This window comes from Panthera leo, chromosome A1, assembly GCF_018350215.1.
Source record: "Panthera leo isolate Ple1 chromosome A1, P.leo_Ple1_pat1.1, whole genome shotgun sequence".
In the NCBI taxonomy this organism is placed as follows: domain Eukaryota; kingdom Metazoa; phylum Chordata; class Mammalia; order Carnivora; family Felidae; genus Panthera; species Panthera leo.
Genome location: NC_056679.1, coordinates 167,595,499 through 167,616,164, shown reverse-complemented (window position 1 = coordinate 167,616,164; position 20,666 = coordinate 167,595,499). Strand labels below are relative to the sequence as shown.

At 39.4% G+C, this 20,666-nt stretch overlaps 1 protein-coding gene across 1 annotated transcript in view; it reads left to right on the top strand.

Moving 5' to 3' along the window:
- The first annotated feature begins 1,212 nt into the window (after positions 1–1,212).
- EFNA5 (ephrin A5) overlaps positions 1,213–20,666 on the top strand; it is a 274,964-nt gene continuing 255,510 nt past the window's right edge. Inside the window, exon 1 of the mRNA XM_042944682.1 lies at positions 1,213–1,337. Coding sequence (XP_042800616.1) covers positions 1,213–1,337 — 125 coding nt within the window. The remainder of the gene's footprint in view (positions 1,338–20,666) is intronic.

Genomic DNA, 20,666 nt, shown 5'->3' with positions numbered 1-20,666 from the left:
GCTCTTGGCACGGCGTCTGGGGGCTCAGTCTTGCTCCCAGAAGGCGATCGGAGACTGACATCAGCCCATCCAGGAGTTGGAGGGATTCATTTAAAAGTGATTGTTTTCCCCTCTCGCTCTCCAGCCTAACAGTTGGGTTGGCGTCGTCCTGCAGGCTTGGGCTTCCCAGCTCCGTCTGGCCGGCTGGTTCGTAACCTCTGCTCTTCATTCACTCTGGTGCACCCACACCCGGCCAAAAAAAAGCACGCGCGAGAAATCCCCGAGGCTCCGCCAGTGCCCGGGGTGTCGTCTCCCGCCGCCGCAGTCCGACTCCGCCGGGGGACCTGCCGGAAGACACGAAGAGCTAAACTTTTCTTCGAGGTTTGCAAGGCAAGACCGCTCCTCGCCAGCTTAGCTGCCGCTTACCCAGTTCCAGGACGCCGGCGGGGCTGGGTTTGTGGCTTCGAATCCCCACCCTTCTCGGCGCACCGCCCCGAACCCGCAGCACCTACGACTCCTCCGAGATTTCCAGGGGTCTCCCGATTAAGGCACACAGAAGGAGGGGGAAGGGGTTTCTCACACTCCAAGGCCACAGGCGCGAAGCCCTCCATCCACACGGAGCCTTCCTCCTGCAGTTTCTCACCGGCCGCCAAAGTAACTTGGAGCGAAGCGGGGCGCAGTGCGAGGGCCCTGGGCGGCGGCGGAGCCGTGCGCAGCCCGCGGCGCCGACACTGAGCCGGGCCCGGCGGGCCAGTGTATGTCTCCCCGCGGCCGCGGCGCGCAACTCCCGGTGACTGTGCAGCGTGCGCCGCCGCCTGCCCCAACCCGCGGTGCCGCCGCCCGGCCCGGCGCGCACCTCCTTCTCCCGGGGTGACCGGCCTGCCGCCGCCGCTGAGACACAGCTTGGCACCCCTTCCCCCGCCCTCGCCGCCGCCACCACACACACGCATGCTTCTCTCCATCTTGTGATTCCTTTTTTCCTCCTGAACCCTCCATTGGGGGTGCGAGTTTGTCTTTACCCCTTCCCCACCCTCCCCCCAACCTCCACCGTCTTCTCGTTCTCCTTCCCCTCCCCAGCTTGGTGTGCGCCTCTTTCTTTTCTCGCCACTCTTCATTCTTATTTATTCATATTTATTTGGCTCCTGCTCTCTTTCTCCCCTTCCCTCCCTCCCTCCGGATCCCTGCTCTTTCCCCGGAGTGGCTTGTCGGGGGCTCCGCCGCTGGCCAGGCGTGATGTTGCACGTGGAGATGTTGACGCTGGTGTTTCTGGTGCTCTGGATGTGTGTGTTCAGCCAGGACCCAGGCTCCAAGGCCGTCGCCGACCGCTACGCCGTCTACTGGAACAGCAGCAACCCCAGGTAAGGTAATAGGGGGAGCGCAGAGCCGGGGATACTCGGGCCTCGGCGCCCTGCGGAAGAGCGGCGGTGGCGGCGGGGACCCGCGCGCACCAGCTGCAGGCGGCGCGCACTCTCGGAGCCTGCGTCGCCCGGGCGCTGATGGCTTTCGAGGAGCCCACAGGAAGCGCACCCGTCGCGCCTCTCTTTGTTAAGCTGCCTCAGAGACGCCGGGAGTCCCTGGGAGTCCCCGGGGCTGCCCAGACCCGCTGCCTCTGCAGAGCGCGGGGAGACTCGGAAAAGGCGGGAGCTGGGGAGTCGAGACTTCTCCGCTTCCTCACCGGGGCAAGCCGGCCAGCATCTCGATCCGGGCGTAGCGCCTGGGCACTGGGAGCCTCGGGTACGAGCCACCAAGAGTTCCCGCGTGGATCGTGGGTGCACAGGGGAACTGCAGGCAGAACCTTCCAAACATCCCTAAAGTTGTTTTTTCTTTTTCTTTTTTTCTTTTCTTTTTTTTTTTTAATTTTTCTTCCCTTTCTCGGTGTGTTCAGAGAGTGCACGGGCTGGGGGATGAGAGGGGGGTTGGGGAGCGGAAGCTTTAGGCTTTTATTTTCCTCTTTAACTGCGAGGCAATCATCTGGCCCCTGGGCCACTGTTGGCCCGGCGCGCCTGGCAGTGGAGAGGATTCTCCCACCTCCTCACCCCCCATGGGCTCAAGGTGCCAGAAAGTTTGATCTAATGCCGGGTTACGTCATTTGTGCGGAGCGAGCTGCTGGAGTTGGCGGAGACGGGAGGTGGGAGCTCTTAGTCCACGGCCTGGCGGTGTGCAGCCGGAGGAACACGCGCAATTACCTGGAACCGTTTTGTGGGCATCCCCGAAGCCTGCCGGGTACGCGGGAGGCTAGAGGTGGGCGCCCGGGCGCGCCCTAGCGCGCCTGCTGGACCCTGGCCACAAGCAGACGTCCCTTGCTCGGGGATTCTAGAAGTGGGGAGGGGTGAGGGCTGTTCTGAGTGCCGGGCGAACCTCTCCGGATCCAGAGCAGCTCCGAGCCCTACTTTCTCCCCGGCCTGTGGGCAGCAGTCGGCCTCGCTGGGCCCATAATGCTCTGCCTCTCTGGGACGGAGGCCAGCTTCCAGGTGCGGGCTGGTTTCGGTGCCTGCCTAAGACGGAAATAGCATCGGTTACACCTAAAATCCCAGGTTTTCCCTTGGGCTGGAGTGGAAGTTGGGAGGAGAGAGGCGGGAGGTCGAGGGGATAGTTTTTGGTTGCTGCGCGCCCAGCGCGCATGGGGAGAGGGGGCTGGCTGGCGCCTCCGGTTCTTCCTACCTCCCGGCGGCCTTGTCCGTCGGCCTCCCGCCTTCCCCCCTTATGCAGACATGGGAGGGATTCCTCGCTTGAAGTAATGTCAGCTCAGATGAAGATGGGCAGATTTCCCCATTAGCGGTCTACCGGTGGCCGAGAGTCCCCCACCTCCTGCTACTTCAGGAAAGATAGTTACACCCAGGTAGCCCAAATCCTAAATTAAACCGCCTGTCAGAAGTGGAGACATCCCTGAAAGTTTGGTTAAGAAAAAAAAAGCCTCATGGAGGTGGGTAGTGGGATGGGAAGCTATTTCTTCTTTGACATGCCACTTACCACTATTAGGAAAAGAAAGAGAAGCCATCCTGCCAGAGGAGATGCCTTTTATTAAAGCTGACAAGACAAATAGAGCAAGCTTTCCAGTTGTGATGGTGTTAAAAGCAAGTCTCATTATGTTGGTTGGTTTTATTCCCCCCTGGGCTTTATTAAACAGCATATATGAAATAGAGGAATTTATATTTCTAAACTTCAGCGCCTTATTAAATAAAACACCAGTGAAATTGGTGAGTTGAATGTGGGGCATTTTGTGCTTAGTTGTCTTCTTTCCCAGTCCAAACTTCACAGTGTGATCTTTTCCCCATAGTGTTAATTTATTTGGATACTTGGGTGTTCCAGTCATCCTAGGCTAAAACAGAAGGAATCAGAAGCACCCCCACGTACCCCTCCTTCTTAACCTGTCAAGCTAGTCTGAGTTAGTTTGAGGACATTTTATCTTAGGTTATCTCTGTTTTATGCTTTTGATACTGTTGTTTGGTTTGAGATTAGGACATTGATTTTTGTCACAGGTCATGTTTTTTAATAGATTTGCCCTGCCTGTAGAAAACTCTGCTCAGGATGCCATGGTGGCTTTGAACCTGCCCAGACAAAGTTAATCTGTAGAATTTTAAAACACCAAGGGTATTCTCAAGTCAGTATTCTAATTTGAGGCTTGTGGAAATTCCTTTTTATTTGATCATTGTCATTTTGATAATGTTCAAAAGAAAGAATGATGTACCCCCTGCCTAAGAGATTCATGTCTAACTTTAGTATTCTTAGGGGTTTGTGGGTACATTTATCTTCATATGTTGTCACAGTAAAACTTATTTTAAAAAATAACATAATTATAAAAGTAGGGACCGATAGGCAGATTTACCTCGGAAATGTTGAAGAAGATGGTGTTTTTTTTTTTTTTTTTTTTGATGTATTAAGATAATTCAGCTTGGATGTAATTTAAAAAGAGCCAGTGCAAAATAACTAACTTAAAATAAACACAGTTTATCTCATAAGATAGTGAAGAAACATTTTAGAAAATTTGCAGGGGTTTACTAAATTTTATAAATTCATTTTACATTTTACATTTATTTTCATTTATTTTCAATAATAATGTTATCGTTTTGGAAAGTAACCATGCCGTGCCTTCTGATTTTATACAAATCCTATTTTTTTAGGATTGGCTAAACTAATAAGATCAGAAGATTTAATCCTTTGGAAAAAAGCTGAAAACTTTAATTGTAACTTCCATACATTTAAAAAATATTTTTTTCTTAGATAAGAAAAGTTCGGTAGACACTTAAGCTGATAATAAGGGATACTTTGGTAAAATGAAGTAAATATATTTTAGCTTATACTAATGGACTTAAATTTGAAATTATGTTTAAATACAATTAGAAATTAAGTATTACATCTTGATCACAGGGTTTAAATATCTTATATTGTAACTTGTGTAATCCTAGGAGTTTATTGTTTTGAGCTTATTGAGTTTATTGAGTTTATTGTTTTCGTAATTGACTCCATTGCTACCACAAGCATCCATAGATCTAGATTAACAGAGGAAAAAAAATATTAAAAGTGCTTGATCAGATAGTCTTACTGTTAGAATCTATCATCCTAGGTATTCGCTTCTGGAAAGGGGATATTCAATTTTCAAATGCTGATAACTTTTTAGTTGCTAGTATTTATTGGGTGGCGGGCCAAAAACTAATTTTATGTTTTGAATTGGCACAAATCTCTGAAATAGCCACTGAGAACTATCAATCTGGTTAGAAATATATGATAACATTTGCCTAAATGCATCTTCCATATTTTAAAAATCTAGAAAGTTGTCTACATTTCACCTAAATAGTGAGAGTAATAGAGTGATCCTTTTAATGTTATGCTGAATTCTGAATCAGCATGGTACTAAGTAACTTTGAGTAATGAAATTCCAAATCATGGAGAATATAACTATTTGTCTTTAATTTCTTTAAGAATGTAAAAAGCTTTTAAGTAACTTTTAAAGAGACTTTCAGTAATAAAACTTTATTTACATTCTCCTGTAGCAGCTACGCTTATAAAGATAGAGATGACTCCATATAAGAACATGCCTCTTAATCTGAAGAGTGCTATAAACAGTTTGGTGCTTCCAATGAGAATATTCTTTTAAATATTGTGTGTATATTGAAAAGTTATTGGTTTCTTTTGACCAGTTGCCAAAATGATGATAGGATAATTAAACATGTCACCTACTGGTTGGCATTTATGGATGGAATAGTGAAATAATACCAGCATACTTTAAGAATACTGATTCTCCTCACTTAGTGCTTTGCTTCTGTTAGGTTCTGAGTATCACCAATTTAAAGTGTTATACTTTGATGGGAAAAAATATCTCTGTAATTCACCTGGGATACACTAAATTTTAACCTAATCGTATGTTTTCTTAGGACTTTTAAAATTCTTGTAGGGACCTGTAAATTAAACATTTCATGTTAGAGTAGCAGGTAATTGACACCATTTAGTTTTGTTAACATGTAATCTTGGAGTTGTGAAAGTGATGTGAATTCTCTGTCAGTACTCCAAAACCTTTCTGGCTTACAGATCATATGTATGCAGCTAAGTAGAGAGAGCTAGTAACATTTTATTTCCTAATCATAATCCCTCGGCTATTTCTTTGCCTTTCAAAATAAAACTGGTTTTATTTTTTAAAATCTGAGCCATCAACGTTTTATTATATGTCGACCAGTGTCCCAGCACTGTGCCTTTTCCACCGACACATAAATGAAATCAGTTTGATTTAAATCTAAGATTTTGTTTTGAGGAAAGATGGAAAGTTGATCCTGGTTTTGAATGAATTTTATCACCAAACTTGTAAAGGATTAACTTTATTTTCAAAATTTTAAATGTTTAAATACTATTTTATATGTTAGAAACATAAAAGTTCTTCAAGTAAAATATTACTTAGAATCTTTTAACTTTATTAACTCTGAGCTTCAATGTAGTGTATCACTTTATTAGATATAATTGGGTAATTTTATTATTTTTATATTTATATCAGAATTTATGTGGACATCTGTATAAAAATGAAGCAGTATGACAGAGATTTATATCACATGTTTTTACTCTGACCCATTTGTAGGAGACCTGAAGTGAATCCTTTCCCTCTCCCCCTTTTTTTTTTTTAGTTTACAAATTATTATAAGACAAATATGCTTTTTGTTTTTGTCCACTTTTCCAAAAGAGTTTGAAAGCAAAATTAACTATTGAGACAATTGTTCTATCCATTTTATGCATTATGTTATATATTCAAAATATGCTTTCAGAAATAGTCAACTGTCTTTTGTTTTTTAGGTGACTGGAACATCAGTGCTATATGAGGCACGCTTGGCTGTACAGTCTAGTTTGGCATTTCCAGCATGATACCAAGGTCAATAAACTCCCTGTGATTAAAAGAACCAGAGAGAGCCTTCAGTTGTTCATTACTCCCTGTTAGTTGATTTTAGTGGTATTAACTAAACCATTGGCTCACCGAAGGAATATCTTGTTGCCACGTGTGTTCTGGCTGATAATCATTAGCTGTGGAGGCTTCCACGTTTGAAGGCGGAGGATCAGGTTTGGAAGGAGCCCTTAGTTGTTTGGGGGCAAATTAACCTTGTGGATTTCTTGCCATTTAATCTTGCAAGATGCCTTCTGAACAGGCATTGCATTGCATTCTGTCCACTGGCCTGATTTCCTGTTGGATAGGGACAGATAACGATGAGCGCCTTCTTTTCTCCCCTGTTGCTATGAACCAAGCAAGCTACCAGCTTCATGCTGGGCCAAGAAAATGAATGAATACAATTAGTCCTTCAGGAGTCCTGGCCTTCACAAGCTGGGGAGAAGTATATGCTAAAAGAATGTAACTCTGAGAAAGAGAATACATTAAAATATAAAATGAACAAAACATAAGAAATGTTAAGAACAGAATTATATATGTGGGTAGCATTTATCTATTGTTTAGTGTTTTTTTTTTCCCAATATAAATGATTTGCTTTTTAAAAAGATGCCATTCAAGACTTTTCATTTTTGCATTTGTTCTGAATAACTTTCAGTAGCAAAAAGGATTTTAAAATCTATATTTATTTTTAGTAATGAACCAGTCTGTGTTGACAGACTCCACATTATCAATATTCTTTTCAGAAACAGTATACAAACTATTAAAATAGCAGCTTTGATCAGAAATATTCTTGTTGAAAAGGAAGACTGTATGTCCCTAAGTACAGTGAGGAAGGCCCCTACCACTTACCCAGGATATTCAGACAGGATAAGTCTTCCGAACTGAGAAAAAAATGCCTTTTGATCATTTGTGACGGATAACACCTACATGTTCAGGTATAAAAACCTCTAAGAGTAGTATAAGAAATGAGGTGTTAATATTCAGTTTTAGTAATTTGTCTTATGATGGTGGTCTTAGACAGCTAAACATCCATACATTACTGTCTCTTTTAAAGACCTGATTTATATTATTAGATTTATATTTTCATTTGCTTCTCAACCTATATCCTGAGCTGTTTGGTAGAAAAGTTTCTTGTGATTAATTTGAACTTCCAGTGTTTCTGAATGGGATATTACTCACGACTAGAAGATCTATTTCCTCTTAAATTTGTCTGCATTTATGTCTTCAAACTTAGTCAGTCATAAACAAGGCAGCGCAAAGACAAGAGAGCCACTTAGTTCAAAATATCGAAGTAATAATGTGGGGTTCTTTGGTACTATAATTATTATGCATAGTTTGATTGTGAATGAAAAAAAGTTCCCTGTATCTTAGTATCCTTGATAATCTATACTCCTTGTTGTCCTTTGAAGGATTCATTGTAAACTACTGAAATCTGTGCACTATTTTGTAATCTGAAATGTGTGTGGATATAAACTCTTGGTTTTGAGGCTTCTGAGTATAGTTTTCCAACAGCCAAAGATTTCAATAAAAACATTATTTTAAGGTAGTGAAAACTCCTACTTAAGTTAGCTAGTTGCTGAGAGACACTCTGAGAGACAGAGTGTACCACAGTGATGGTTACCTCAGCTTTCATTGAGGTAGAATTCTATCATTTTCAATAAGGAAAAATAAACCTTTGTCATCTTTAGAAACATCCTTCATACAATTGACAGTTGACAGGTGGAAGAAAATGTTACTGTCAGGTCTTATTTTCCACTCAAGTGAGAAATAAAAATAGTTTTGAGTGATTTTTAAGAAAATCTATTTAAAAATTATTTCAAAATGTAAGAGGATGCTTTTAATATTTATAATGTATGTCATAGAATTAATCTGCCATTTGCTTCAGGGAAGGTCAGCAAAGTACGATTCAAGGAGAGACTCGTAACAACTAAGTTCCTAGGGTATTTACTTTGAAAAGTACCATACAGTTGTGTTTATAGCAGGATATCACCAGACATTTTGTGATGGCATTCTTTAAGAGATGTAAAAATACATCACTATTATTCCTATCATTACTTATCAAGTGACCTGATTTCCATGACTGATGATCATGATTCTGCTATGAAGTATAAGTGGGAATTTTGGTCATGTGATACCTCTGTGTTTATGCTTTGGACAATTATGTAATTGGCACACAAAAATTAAATCTTTTTAAAAAATTGCTATTAATAATTTTAAATAACTGTACAGTGTAATCTATAGGTGTCCATGTGGAAATGCGTGAATACATGTTTGGAGAGTAGAAAAAAATATAAGTTTTTGTCCCCTGATTTAGAAAGGCTAGGTTTTTGGCTTTCAGTTAAATCAGCGGGGTTTTTTTTTGGTTTTTTTTTTTTTTTTCCTTCTTAGAAGCAGCCATCTTGTTTTAAGACCGATTTTATTTCTTTCATGAAAATGGTCTGGAAATGAATATGGACGATAGAAAAGGACTAAACCACTTGATAATAATTTTGGTAGGGCTCTACATTTAAAGCTCTATCAAGTTTTTTGTGAGCTCTTTAAAATGTTATCTTCTTATGTTTAGTTGAAAAAAAAGGATGGTTTAATTTAGTAATAATACATTTTAAGCCCAGATATATTTTAACGTTAAATGTTGGGCTGTACCATGTTTACATATGTATTTTTCTCTTGAAGCTTATAGTTTATGGTTAATTTCAAAGAAATGTATTAATAGCCACTATGGTCACCCTCCCCATCCTGATTTCCTTTTTTTTTTTTTTTTTTTTAATTATTCCAAGTAGTCCTTTTTATGTCAGCCAACATTTTTTTCCCCCAAATGTTCAGCGGTACCAAGAATCTTTCTCTAGTAAGAGGTACTGATAAAAATGTAGGTATCTTTAAAAATGAAACATTTGGGGTGCTTTCAGAAACATTATATGAAGTCAGAGCCTTTTTGTCCCTGAAATATAGGTGTTCACTCTCTCATTTCTAAACCATTCTTATGGGTTCTCATAGAAAATTATATTGGAAGTAAACTCATATTTGTTATTAAAATGTGAGAATGTATCAACTGAGTCTGCTGTATTTTCCACCACGTTTTATATTTTTGGATACATTTGGAAGAACATGTGGCCTAGTAAAGTTTACCAAAAATTTATACTAAACTTCTTGCTACTGCATCTGTTTGATGATGTCTGGGAACATTATTCCCATGAACTGCAGTAAAAACAGAACTTCCTTAAGATTAATTTCAAAGTAACCTGACTCAGTCAGTCTGATTAAACTGGGCACAGATTGAAAACTACTTATGTCACAGATTGCCTCAGTTCATTAGAAGTAGGATTTTTGGTGATCGCAGATGCAATATAAAGGCAATAAATAAAATGCATGTTTTAAGAATGGGTATACATCTCATGGACTTCTTATTGAAGTCCAGGTATAAGTTGACAGTTTTTGTACTGAAAAACTTTCCTCTGGTATCCATCATCCATTTTTTGTTGTTGTTTTTTGGCTGATGGAGAAGACTAGAATAACTGAGTGTCGAAAGTGACCTTTTTGTTTTAAATGGACTAACAAATATTTTTGTTTTTTCTTGTTGCTTCTAAGCTGTCAGAGTGTTCATTCTGAGTCTTATTAGTGACTTATTTATTTATGTAGAGAGTGCAGTTAACATTTAGCTCTTGCTTCTTATTGTGAAAATACATATAAGGAGCGTATTTTGTCATGTTAAAATGCAATTTTGTGGTTTGAATAAAATCAAGTCCAGGCTTATTTTGGTTGGATAATTATAATGCAAGTTGTGATCTAGATTTTGATGGTGGTAGACATGACACTTGATGTTTCATGTTCCATAGAGACCAGTGGGATGTATGACTTTGTCGTATTTACTGAACTGTAAGAATGTATAGGGGGCTTAACCTCTCGGTTAAGTTTTTATAGTATCTAATTTTATGGAAACAAATGGGGATGGAAAGAAAAGGAAAACTAATTCTAAATATGGGGAAATGTTCCTTTTTGTTTAACAATTAGGTTAAACAAAGTGAGAGCAAATGAGCCTGGTTCCCCTTCTATTGTTTCAAGGCAAGAAAATACAGACAGATGTCGGAATGTGGAAGCTGTGACCTCTGACCCACACAGCATGGCCACTGCCATGGCACACAAGTGTCCTGAGCCACCGTGGTAGCAGGATGCTGTTTTGAAGTGACTGACACTTTGAGATGGAGAACCTGAGACTGATTCTGTAGCTATTTGCAGGTCTCTGAAGTATCAGTCTTTTTAGCTTCAGTTTTAAGTTCCTTCCCTTACCTTTTTTGAAAAATGTTTCTTTGTTTGGCTCAGACAGAGCTTTTGTGACTTCCGGATGGGTTCTGTATTCCTGTAGCCACTGTCAGCCTTTGCCTCCCAATAAATTTATTCGTCTGGCTGGGATAACGGAGGAGGCTCAGATGTATGGCTCCCTAGCACCGAAGTGTTGGTCTACTTAATTTAACTAATATATGTATTTTAAAGACAGATGAAAGGGTGGTTTTATTAAAGGCCTTTTCTTTTAGTTTCTGTTCTGTAATCTTGCCAGTAACCCTTGGGTTCAGACAGACCATTAATGTTTTAGATACTGTGGCATTCAGTGTTTCTTCATATATTTGTTTACTCTTACTGCCTCAATAAACTTTTATGCCTATTTCAGTAGTTTTCTGGCGGGGGCTCCATTTATTAAAATTTAGTGACCCAGCACTAAGAGGGGTACAGTTCAAATAGTGGTGCTTCTGACAGGGTTTTGTGTCAAACTGGAGAAAATAATAGGGAAATGAAAGCTGCCAAAATGTGTCTCCCAATTACTAATTAATCAGGCGAGAAAGGACCTCAGTGACAGATCTGGTGTCCGCCATGACAGCAACTGGGGGGATGCTTTATCTTAAATACTGTATAGAACAAATTAAAGTAAGCCTCAAGGAATGGAGCACCCAGATATTTGATTTCACAAGTGCTAATATAATTCTGTTAAAAGCAAAGCAAAAAGCAAAATTTGAAACAATCCTGTACTCTTTACTGATAGTATCAAAACAAAGCTATTCTGAAGAGTATTTCCTTTATTAATAAGCAATGCTTTTATTCTTATTAATATTTTAGTATAGATATAGTAGTATTCTTGGTTTTAGTATTGGTATATCATTTTATATCTACTTTACTGTTGATAGAGACTCAGGGAACAATTTAAAAATTTTCCATCATATGCCTGTCATCACTATTTTGCACGTGAATGCAACTGAAGAACAAATATATGTTGTTGTTTTTTTTCCTCCCCTGCAAATATATGTTTTTGCTGTCTCAGAGGTTCCCTTCTCTTTTGGCAATGTGCCCACTATGGTTGCTGGACCCGTAATTAAATGCCTGTTATTAGTGTATTTTTTCCATAGCATTTACAACATAAAAAGGAAAGGGTCTTGTATGGAACTATAGCTGTCAGGGGAACAATGAAAACTAATTACACACTCTGCTATCACCATTGTCAACTATACTCTTGGGAAAACAAAAACATGACAGAGTGTGTATGTTGGGAGGGGTGCCTATACATATAGGATATTCCATATGAGTATAATATGTATGGGGTCAGTCACATATCTGGTGACTTAACTTGAAACTCTGGCTTCTCTGAAGCCAAAAAAAAAAAAAAAGGCATAAAGGACAATCTAATTCGGCTAATTGAAGAGAAACAAAGCATTCTTTATTGGGAAGGGAGTCCTTCCTTTAGTATCCTGACTTTATTATATGGACTGAGAGAACCAGCAGTAATTTTGACTCTGAATACCTCATTATTTTGAGTTTTATTTTGGAATGGTCTTGCTAGTGATACATCTATGCTATTAACATCTCTGATTATTTCTTACAGTTACCTCTTTTACAAATGGTACGGATAGCTCTAGATTTTTGTGTTGATAATCTGGTTATTTGAGGACTAATCACTTTGTTTATTATGTAGATCTCTCTATCACAGTCTTTCCCTTTTGATGGCTTTGGCCATTTCACTATTTCTGGGCCTGTCCTATTGGTACGTGGAATCGAGAAGGAAACTACAACTAAAAAATGACATTTCTGAAACTTACAGCAGCTTTGGTGTGAGATTTGGTAAGAAAAGACTTTGAGGCTATTATATAACATGAAGTTTTGGAATCAATTTTGGATTTCAACCATCCGTGCCATCCCTGTTCTCTGGTACCATGTGGAATTAGGAGTTGGCCATATATAATGTTTTCCATTACTGGTTTGGTTCCTTGGGTGAATTCTCTGTAGTGTATTTAAAATCAAAGCCAAATGGGTGAATTTAGGAATTACATATTGATTTTAACTTATTTTTTCCAAAGCTTTGCGTTAAAGTAAAATAATAGCTAATATCTAACAGTAATAACATATTCCTGTATTGAATATCTGAAAGCTATAATTGATAAAATATTTATTGAGTGATATGTGCATGCACTGGGAGGCACACAGCAGCTTCAGAAATGAAGACAGCATCTATACCCTGAGGGAACTTGCAAGTTTTGTGCAGTTACAATTTTATATTTAAAACCACAGTACAGAGTAGAAAGTACTATAAAAAGTGTTCACATATGGATTTACTAAGCAAATATTTATTGAGTGTCCACTGTAGGCCAGGTATTGTTCTTGTACTGGAGATACCACAGTAAACAGTGTGAACAGCCTCCCTGCATGAGTATTCCATCAGCAATTTCTAGATCACTGCTTCTCACACTCTAATTGCATGCAGATCCTCTCTGGAGGTCTTGTTGAAATACAGATTTTGATTCAGTAGATTTGGGGCAGGCCCCAATAGTCTGCATTTCTAGCAAGCTCCAGGTGTTATGATGCATTCGGCCTGTGCACCACAGTTTGGGCAGGAAGGTTCTAGATAAGTGAGTGGGGAGAGAGATTACTTCTGGCTCCACATCAGAGTCTCTTGGTTGTATTTGCCCTGAACTTCCTAGATAGCTCTGTAATTTTTCAAATGGCTTAGAATTTGCATAAGTGAAAGTTATTTGTCTTAAGGCCTAGTAGTCTTCATTTTTAGCCACTTTCTCCCAAATCTCAAATAAAATAGTTTTTTACATTGAGGTTTATGCAGCATTAAGAATCCACCACTGACAAAAGTAATAGGCCAAAGATTTTGTTGAAAGTTTGGCTTAGACAGATTGTACTGGAGTGAAAATACTGCCTTGATCCAAAAAGTTTTAGGAGGATCCTGTTATAAACGTCTAAGGATATTTATTTGCAAACCCTCCCCAGATGTATTTTATGTGGCAATGCCAGATTACACCTCAGAAACAGATTTTTAACACTTTCCAATTTAAATTGGTATGCTTAAGTGAACCCAAAATGTTCATTTTACATTCAGCATAGACGATGACTAATAGTATCTCTGCTTCCACTGGCTGGGTTTGTTGTGGGTGGCTTTCAGGAGCCCATACTTCCAATGGAGTTATAAAAGACTTGGGGGAAAATTCCTCCCCGCTCTAAAATTCTCTCATGCTAGTGTCCTTTGTGAGAAATCTTTGTTCCTCTGCAGTCCAGGTAGTCTGTAAGCATGCTTCCACTTTTTTCAAAGTATATATATCATTTGATTTGCAAAACAAATATCATGTGATGCTTATATTAACAAATAAAGGATGGAACTAGTTAAATTCATATTACTCTGCCTGCTTATCTTTTTTTGTTCTTCACTCTGTGTGTAAATACAATATTACTAATCTCCTAGGTGAACTTTAAAGTCTTTGAAAGCACCAGCGAGTAAACTGACTTAACTGAAATATACCTCTACGGAACGATAAAAAGAAAGATGGAACTGTTTGTACTGTAAATCAGCTATATTTCAATAAAAACAAACCCCCCCAAAAAAAGAGGGAGAGGATGGCAAACACTCTTAATTCAAGTATCCTTTTACTTTTGTAACAAATTTTACCAACATTTTTAAGTTATTTATCAAATAGAAGCAAATCATTTTTAAATCCTTGATAAACTGAATTTAATTAAAATGTTGAGTAGCATTTTATAAGAACTATGACTCTTATGAAGAATAGTAAATACAGACACTATGGTTTTGTTTTTCATAGTTTTATGCTTTTGCTCACCATGGTGTAATATAAGTAAGCCTTCCAAGACAATGACTTTGAGGTGACATCTGTTTAGTTACTAGTTTTATGATTCTCATACATATAGGAATCTGAGAATCTTCTGTGACCATGTATGAACTTGTGTGTTTCCTAAAAATGAAGTATGCTATGTGCCTGGAAGATGATTACATTTAGAAATAGGGTATCTTCACTGGTTGAAATGAAGTCATTCGCATACCCCAGAAGAGTGGTTTTGTTCAAAATGAGTTGATACCCTTAAGATTTAGGTCGTGGCTGTGCTCGGTGAGGTAGAAGATGCTGAGTAGTTCTAATTACTGTTCTTACCTTTCATAAAAAAGGAAAATAAATACATTGAAGAGTTGTTTTTTTTTAACTCAGAGTTACTAACAGTGATTTGTCATCAGATTAATAGGTTGTAATCAAGTTCTTAGGAACACTGATATATTTACATTTTGACTGCATAAAGTAAAAGCGATGAATTCATGTCCTTTTGTTTTGTTTTGAGTTTTTATCATAGCGGCTCTTTTGGATACAGCTTTAAATGGGTTTGGGTGGTGTTGTATAGGCAAGGGCTCAGAGAGTGAGTTATTTAAAAACCTACCAGCCGATGATCCTTCAGTTGTCTTTGTTAATATTTTTTTGGGTTTTGTTTCAGAACTTGTTAAATTAAATTTCGGCTCTCGTGGATTCATACGTACGCCATTTGTAGTGATGAAGCTGGGCCTCAATTCCTTCACTCTAGGAAAGAAACGGGCATAATAAAAATAATGTCTTCCTCAGACTTGTGAAAATTTGAGGGAAAGAATATCTGTGAAGGGACTTTGAAAACGGAGGTCTAAAAAGAACAGAGAATGAGGAGGCCACTTTAGTTTGTACTGGTGCATCATTATAATGCTCTATGTTCTTGTAAGTGGTGTAGAAAATACAAATGAAAACTTACTTTCAGAGCATCATGGAGGAGTTGACTTCTTAAAAGATAGTTTGAGTTGTGAGTTGTATCTTATGTTTTAGGCTTCATCTTGTGATTTCTACAAGAGTAATAAGATGCAAATAGTGACATGCTAGAGGCATGTCTTCCAGGCCCTTCTTCCCAGAAGGGAATTTTGGATCTCCTCCGTAACATTGGTCAAGTTTATTTTTAATGCCCACTCGTCTCCTCTCTGTCTCTTCCATGTTGCTTCCTCTTGCCTTTTAAAACCCTAATATTCTGCTTTGGACTTCACAGGTATAATGAGATATCTCCATCTCAAAGGAGAAATTAATGAATACCGACACCCTCTTGGAGAATGCCTGTATTGCCAATGAGGAGCTTGTTGAAACAAATCAATTCCTGTCTGGGGCTGTTCCTCACAGGCAGCCCGGCTGTCCCTGGGATCCTTGGATTCTTCTGAATCCTGCTGCCAGAAGAACAGGGTTTAGCCTCTTGACGCCTCTGTGCTTAAAAAACTTCTGTTATCGACTGCTTTTAAACTTAGTACATATTAATTATACACACAATGATGTTAGGAACATAAATAGATCATAACAACATCTAGCTGAGAAAGGAAACAGAATTTGTCAAGGAACACATATTTTAATGCATTGAAACCTGAGTAACCCATTACTGTCAAAGGGCCACTTTTCTGTAGCATTGTCTGGTGGTTATTCAAAGCAGGTTTTACTTCATATGTTTATAGTTATTTAGGAGAATAGCAAATGTGCCTGTTACTTGTTTTAAAATTGCAATCATATACTTACACGATTATTTTATAATGATGTTTTACTCCTGAAGGTATAAACCTCACTTATGCCAAAAAAACAAAATAGTAATTTATAAGGAAAATTATCAATGATCCTATATGCTGTGCCCAGAAATTTAGTGACAACTGAGGGCAGCACTTGGTAGGTAGCAATAAAAGTAAAAATATTGAATAAAAAATTATCTGAAAGAGCACTGATAACTGTGCATAACTGATTTTCCTTAAAAATACAGTATTCTAATATTTAGAATTGCTGAACTCACCAGAATGCTAGACTGACCTTTGTTACTTTTGTATCATTTCATTTCATTGTACGATTTCTTTTGTCCTACTAAGTTAGAAGTTACGATTTATCAAGGGAATGAGCTTTCTATGTGTTTATTTCAAGTGTAAAATGTTGTAATTTTATGTTCCTTGGATTCAGCTTCTGATTAATGATTGATGGTTACAATCCCTCCCTTGTTCAGGCTTCCTTTCTTGGCAAAAGGGTACTTACGAAGTTTAAATTTTGATGACTTACTTATTGACGCTTTGCATTATTGAAAAAATAATTCCTTATACCCTTATAAACTGGTTCAAAAATATCGGCTAGTGACTTCGTCTCAGGTAGGCTGACTCGGTATATTCTTTCCAGGAGTGCATATTGATTGATCAAATTGAGTGTATGGCAATCCAGTAATTCCTTAAGATGTTGAAATGATTGGATTGAGTTGCATTTTATTATTTAGCTTTTATTAATACAGTAAATAAGGTAGTAAAGATTAGAGCTGAACATATTCCAATACATTTGATGAATTTAGACAAACATAATTGAACAAGACAATTCTAGTATACCTAATGTGTTACCTCATACTTTTTGGAGGAGGGGTGGTTTGAATTCTCTTTATTCTCTTTGTGAAATACCAAATTATGTCAATGTATTTTACATGTTCAGTATATAGACGAGGGTGATGACTTTTTTATTTGAATGGAATAATGAGCTTTATAATTGGTTACAGCAGACGACTATGAATTTCTTTCCTCAGGTATCTAACTGGAATTTTTAGTATTTTACATGGCCTTAATCATTTTAGTAAAATTTCCCAAATGTCACTTCCGGTTAGTTTTACTACAATTGACTTTTTTTTTTTTTTAATTAAGCCAACTAGGCAAATATAAAACTATTTACAGTTAAATAGTTTTATTTTTAATTAAGTGAGTGTCTCTACGTTTATCTCAACAAAAGGCAGTGTAAATCCATGGGCAAATTCCGTTGAGTCTGATGTAGTATTACAGCCAACCCTCCACCCTTCCCGCCCGTCTCCTGCTTGCCATCCTGGAGTAAGCCACTTTCACTAGGGGGAAAGTGACTTGTTTTTCCACTTATCTTTTCAAAGCCATAGACCAGCCTTCCCGATACTGCCCAGACAGCAGTTATTATATGGAAATACCATATGGTATCTACCGTACCATACTCTTGGTTCACAGTGTTTGATAACCACAGCTTCATTTGAGGACACGCTCGCATTGGTAGTATACGTAAGATCTGCTTTGGAAGTCAGTCAAGGAGTGCGGACTAACCGTTACCTATGGTCCTTGCATTGCCGTTCCAGGCAGAGCAGGCACACATTGGCAAGCTTGGGTGCTTGATAGGATCAGACCTGTGCTGGCAAGACATCCAGGGGTCACGTTAAGTGGATTTGCACTTTTAAGACTGCAGTCATCAGTGTCGGAAGACGATTGGTTTTTCTTGTTATAAATTGCTAATTAGTATTGAAAGTTTAACCTGTTTCGTTGAACTGCATCCCTTATTTTCTCTGAGAAAGTGGTTTGGATAATAATCTATTTACTCTCTCTCTCTACCAACTCCACTGCCCCCTCTCTCCCCCGTGTTAAAATAAAATCTAGAAACCTCGGAGACCCCCCACTGTTGAGTTCTGCTTGGAAGGAGCTTTGAAACTGTGGCTCCAAACTGAAGTAAATATTGACTGGGTCTGGGGCTGAGGCCTGCTCAAAGCCTCCCATTGTTCCTCCTTAGCACCCCAGAGCCAGGCCCAAGTGCGCATGTGTTAGGAGGAGAAGAAAGCCTGCGGAGGGAAATTAAGCGGGCCCACAGCTGAACTCGTAAATGCGCGCCGTATAGAGGAAAGGAAAGACGACTACAAAGCCAGCAGGGGCTTATGCTGGGTTACAGAGAATTTGAGAGACTGAAGTGCAGAAACACTCTGCCCTGGCTGTTTCAGAGAAGTTTAAGGTACATGAAGCTGTTTGTTTTGGTGGGTCCGTCATCCCGTCTCCGAGTGAAACCTTCATGCCAGCGATGCTGTCTTCTCAAGGGCGAATGAAACGTCGCATTTTGGTGGACTTGAAAGAAAGATAAGGGGTAAACCTGGATTCCAGAATAATCCTCCTCCCTCCCTGATACCTGTTCTCATGCTTCTGTCAGCCTTTCCTCCTTCAGCTGTCATGTCAGATTACACACTCTCTTGGGTCTGCTAAGTGCTTCAGCATCCCCCCCCCCCCTCCCCCGGGGGTATCAGATGGGTGAGGGAGAACCATATGCCATCTGAAATGAAAGTTCTGAAGTTTCGAAGAGGAGCTGTTCTTACGATATGAAATTTTTTTTACTTTTTTGGGGGGGTGGGGTGGGGAGAGAAAATTAAGTCATTTAAATATGGAACAGATTCCCTTGTTTAAAGTGGAGTACTTTGAGTAAAAGCTGCCTGTATTTTTACCATTCAATTCAAGTACCCAAACAAACAGCTGGCTGACTTATGTTTTAGTGGAAACCACCTCATACATTTACTAGCTGGAAAAGTAAACATCCTTAAAAAGAAATCCTCATGTGTCCTGACTGCAAAGTGTTTTTTAATAAATATACAGTAAAACCAATAGCGTATTTGAATTGTTATTCATTTTGACTGATATTGTAAGCATCCCTTCATCTTAAATGCCTAGTCGTCTGTGATATTTGATGTGAACATGTCAGTGCTAAAGACCACATGCAGGCAAATGCCAAGACAATTAGAAAAATTCATTAATTGTGAAGGCAGTGATCAAAATGTTCTGCTTCACTCAGGCTACTACTAATGAACAACCAATCAATGTCACAATAAAGCGTGGAATGCTATGGACAGAGAGAAAGTACATCCGCTCAGGGGTAAAAGGAACTACTTCCTATAAGAATAACTTAGTCTTTGGATGATGGTTATGATTCTAATAGAGATGAGGGGAAGTAATAGAAGAATACTACAGAGATCCATAGCAACAGGAGTAAACACATGCTGGCTATAACCTTGTAGATAGGTTTGGGGGGATACACAGAAAGTAGTTTATTCAGAGTGAAGGGGATCTGATGAAGGTATGTGAGGTGAAAAGGTGTATTAGCCATGTTTTAGGGTGTCCTTGTTAAGCTGTGTTTCTAATATCAAGAGGTAAGGTCATTCTGATGAATTACTCTTTATAGTGGATGAATTAACAGGGTTCTCATATGTATTATACTTGTTCTACACTATTGTGTATCTTAGCCACTGTTGAATTGCTTTATAAATAGTACTGAATAGGGGTAAATGCTGAAGTTCTTCAAATTAGGCTTGCTTTGTAAGTGGTTAGGTAGTAGGGTGGTAGAAATCAGGGCAATTTTAATATTTCCAGGTAGAATTTGGGGGTGCTGTATTGTATTTGCATTCTCAATTGTTCCACTGGTTCATGGACTGAGCAGTTGTTTTCAAACCTTTTTTCTTTCTTTTTTTTTTTTTTTTTTAGTTTATTTGTTTTGAGGGAGAGAGAATTCCAAGCAGGCTCTGCTCCATCAGCACAGAGCCCATCGCTGGACTCGATCTCACAAACCTCGAGATCAGGACCTGAGCCCAAGTCAAGAGGCGATTGCTTAACCGAATGAGCCACCCAGGCACCGTCAGCCTTCTTTTTAAACCAAAAACCACATTGTTCGTAAAAATCATTAGCAGAAACCTAATACGTAAAACAGGAAAGAAAAAAAAAAAAAAAGCAGAAACCACCGAACAAGCATCAGGCTGTATTTAGGAGAGCTTGGACTTGGGGCTCTGCCCACCTCTCTTCAACCTTCTGAGAGGCCTGTGAGGACCCTCGTATGGCTGTTTGGAATCAGATTTTCCAAACCCCTGAATGCCTCGGTAGCTACTCAGAGGCGAGTAGGAATAATTCACTTTTGCTTTGCTAGGCCACAGAAGTACTTGAGTTCCCCTCTACAAATGGAAGCCTTTCTGAATAGCTTCCCTTATTGAGCACTTATTGTATACCATTACAGAGTTCACATTCCTTATCATTTATTTAATCCTGGAAACAGCTTTTATGAGGGAGGTATAATGATCGTTGTTTTACAGATGAGAAAACGGAGTTTTATACGCTTTGAACTTGGCCAATTAAGTGACCTTTGACCGCTTAGGCGGGCTATGTGGAGTGAGGACACACTTTGTCTAACAGAATTCAGTGAAATGTTAAAAGGTGACGTTGGGGCAGAATTTC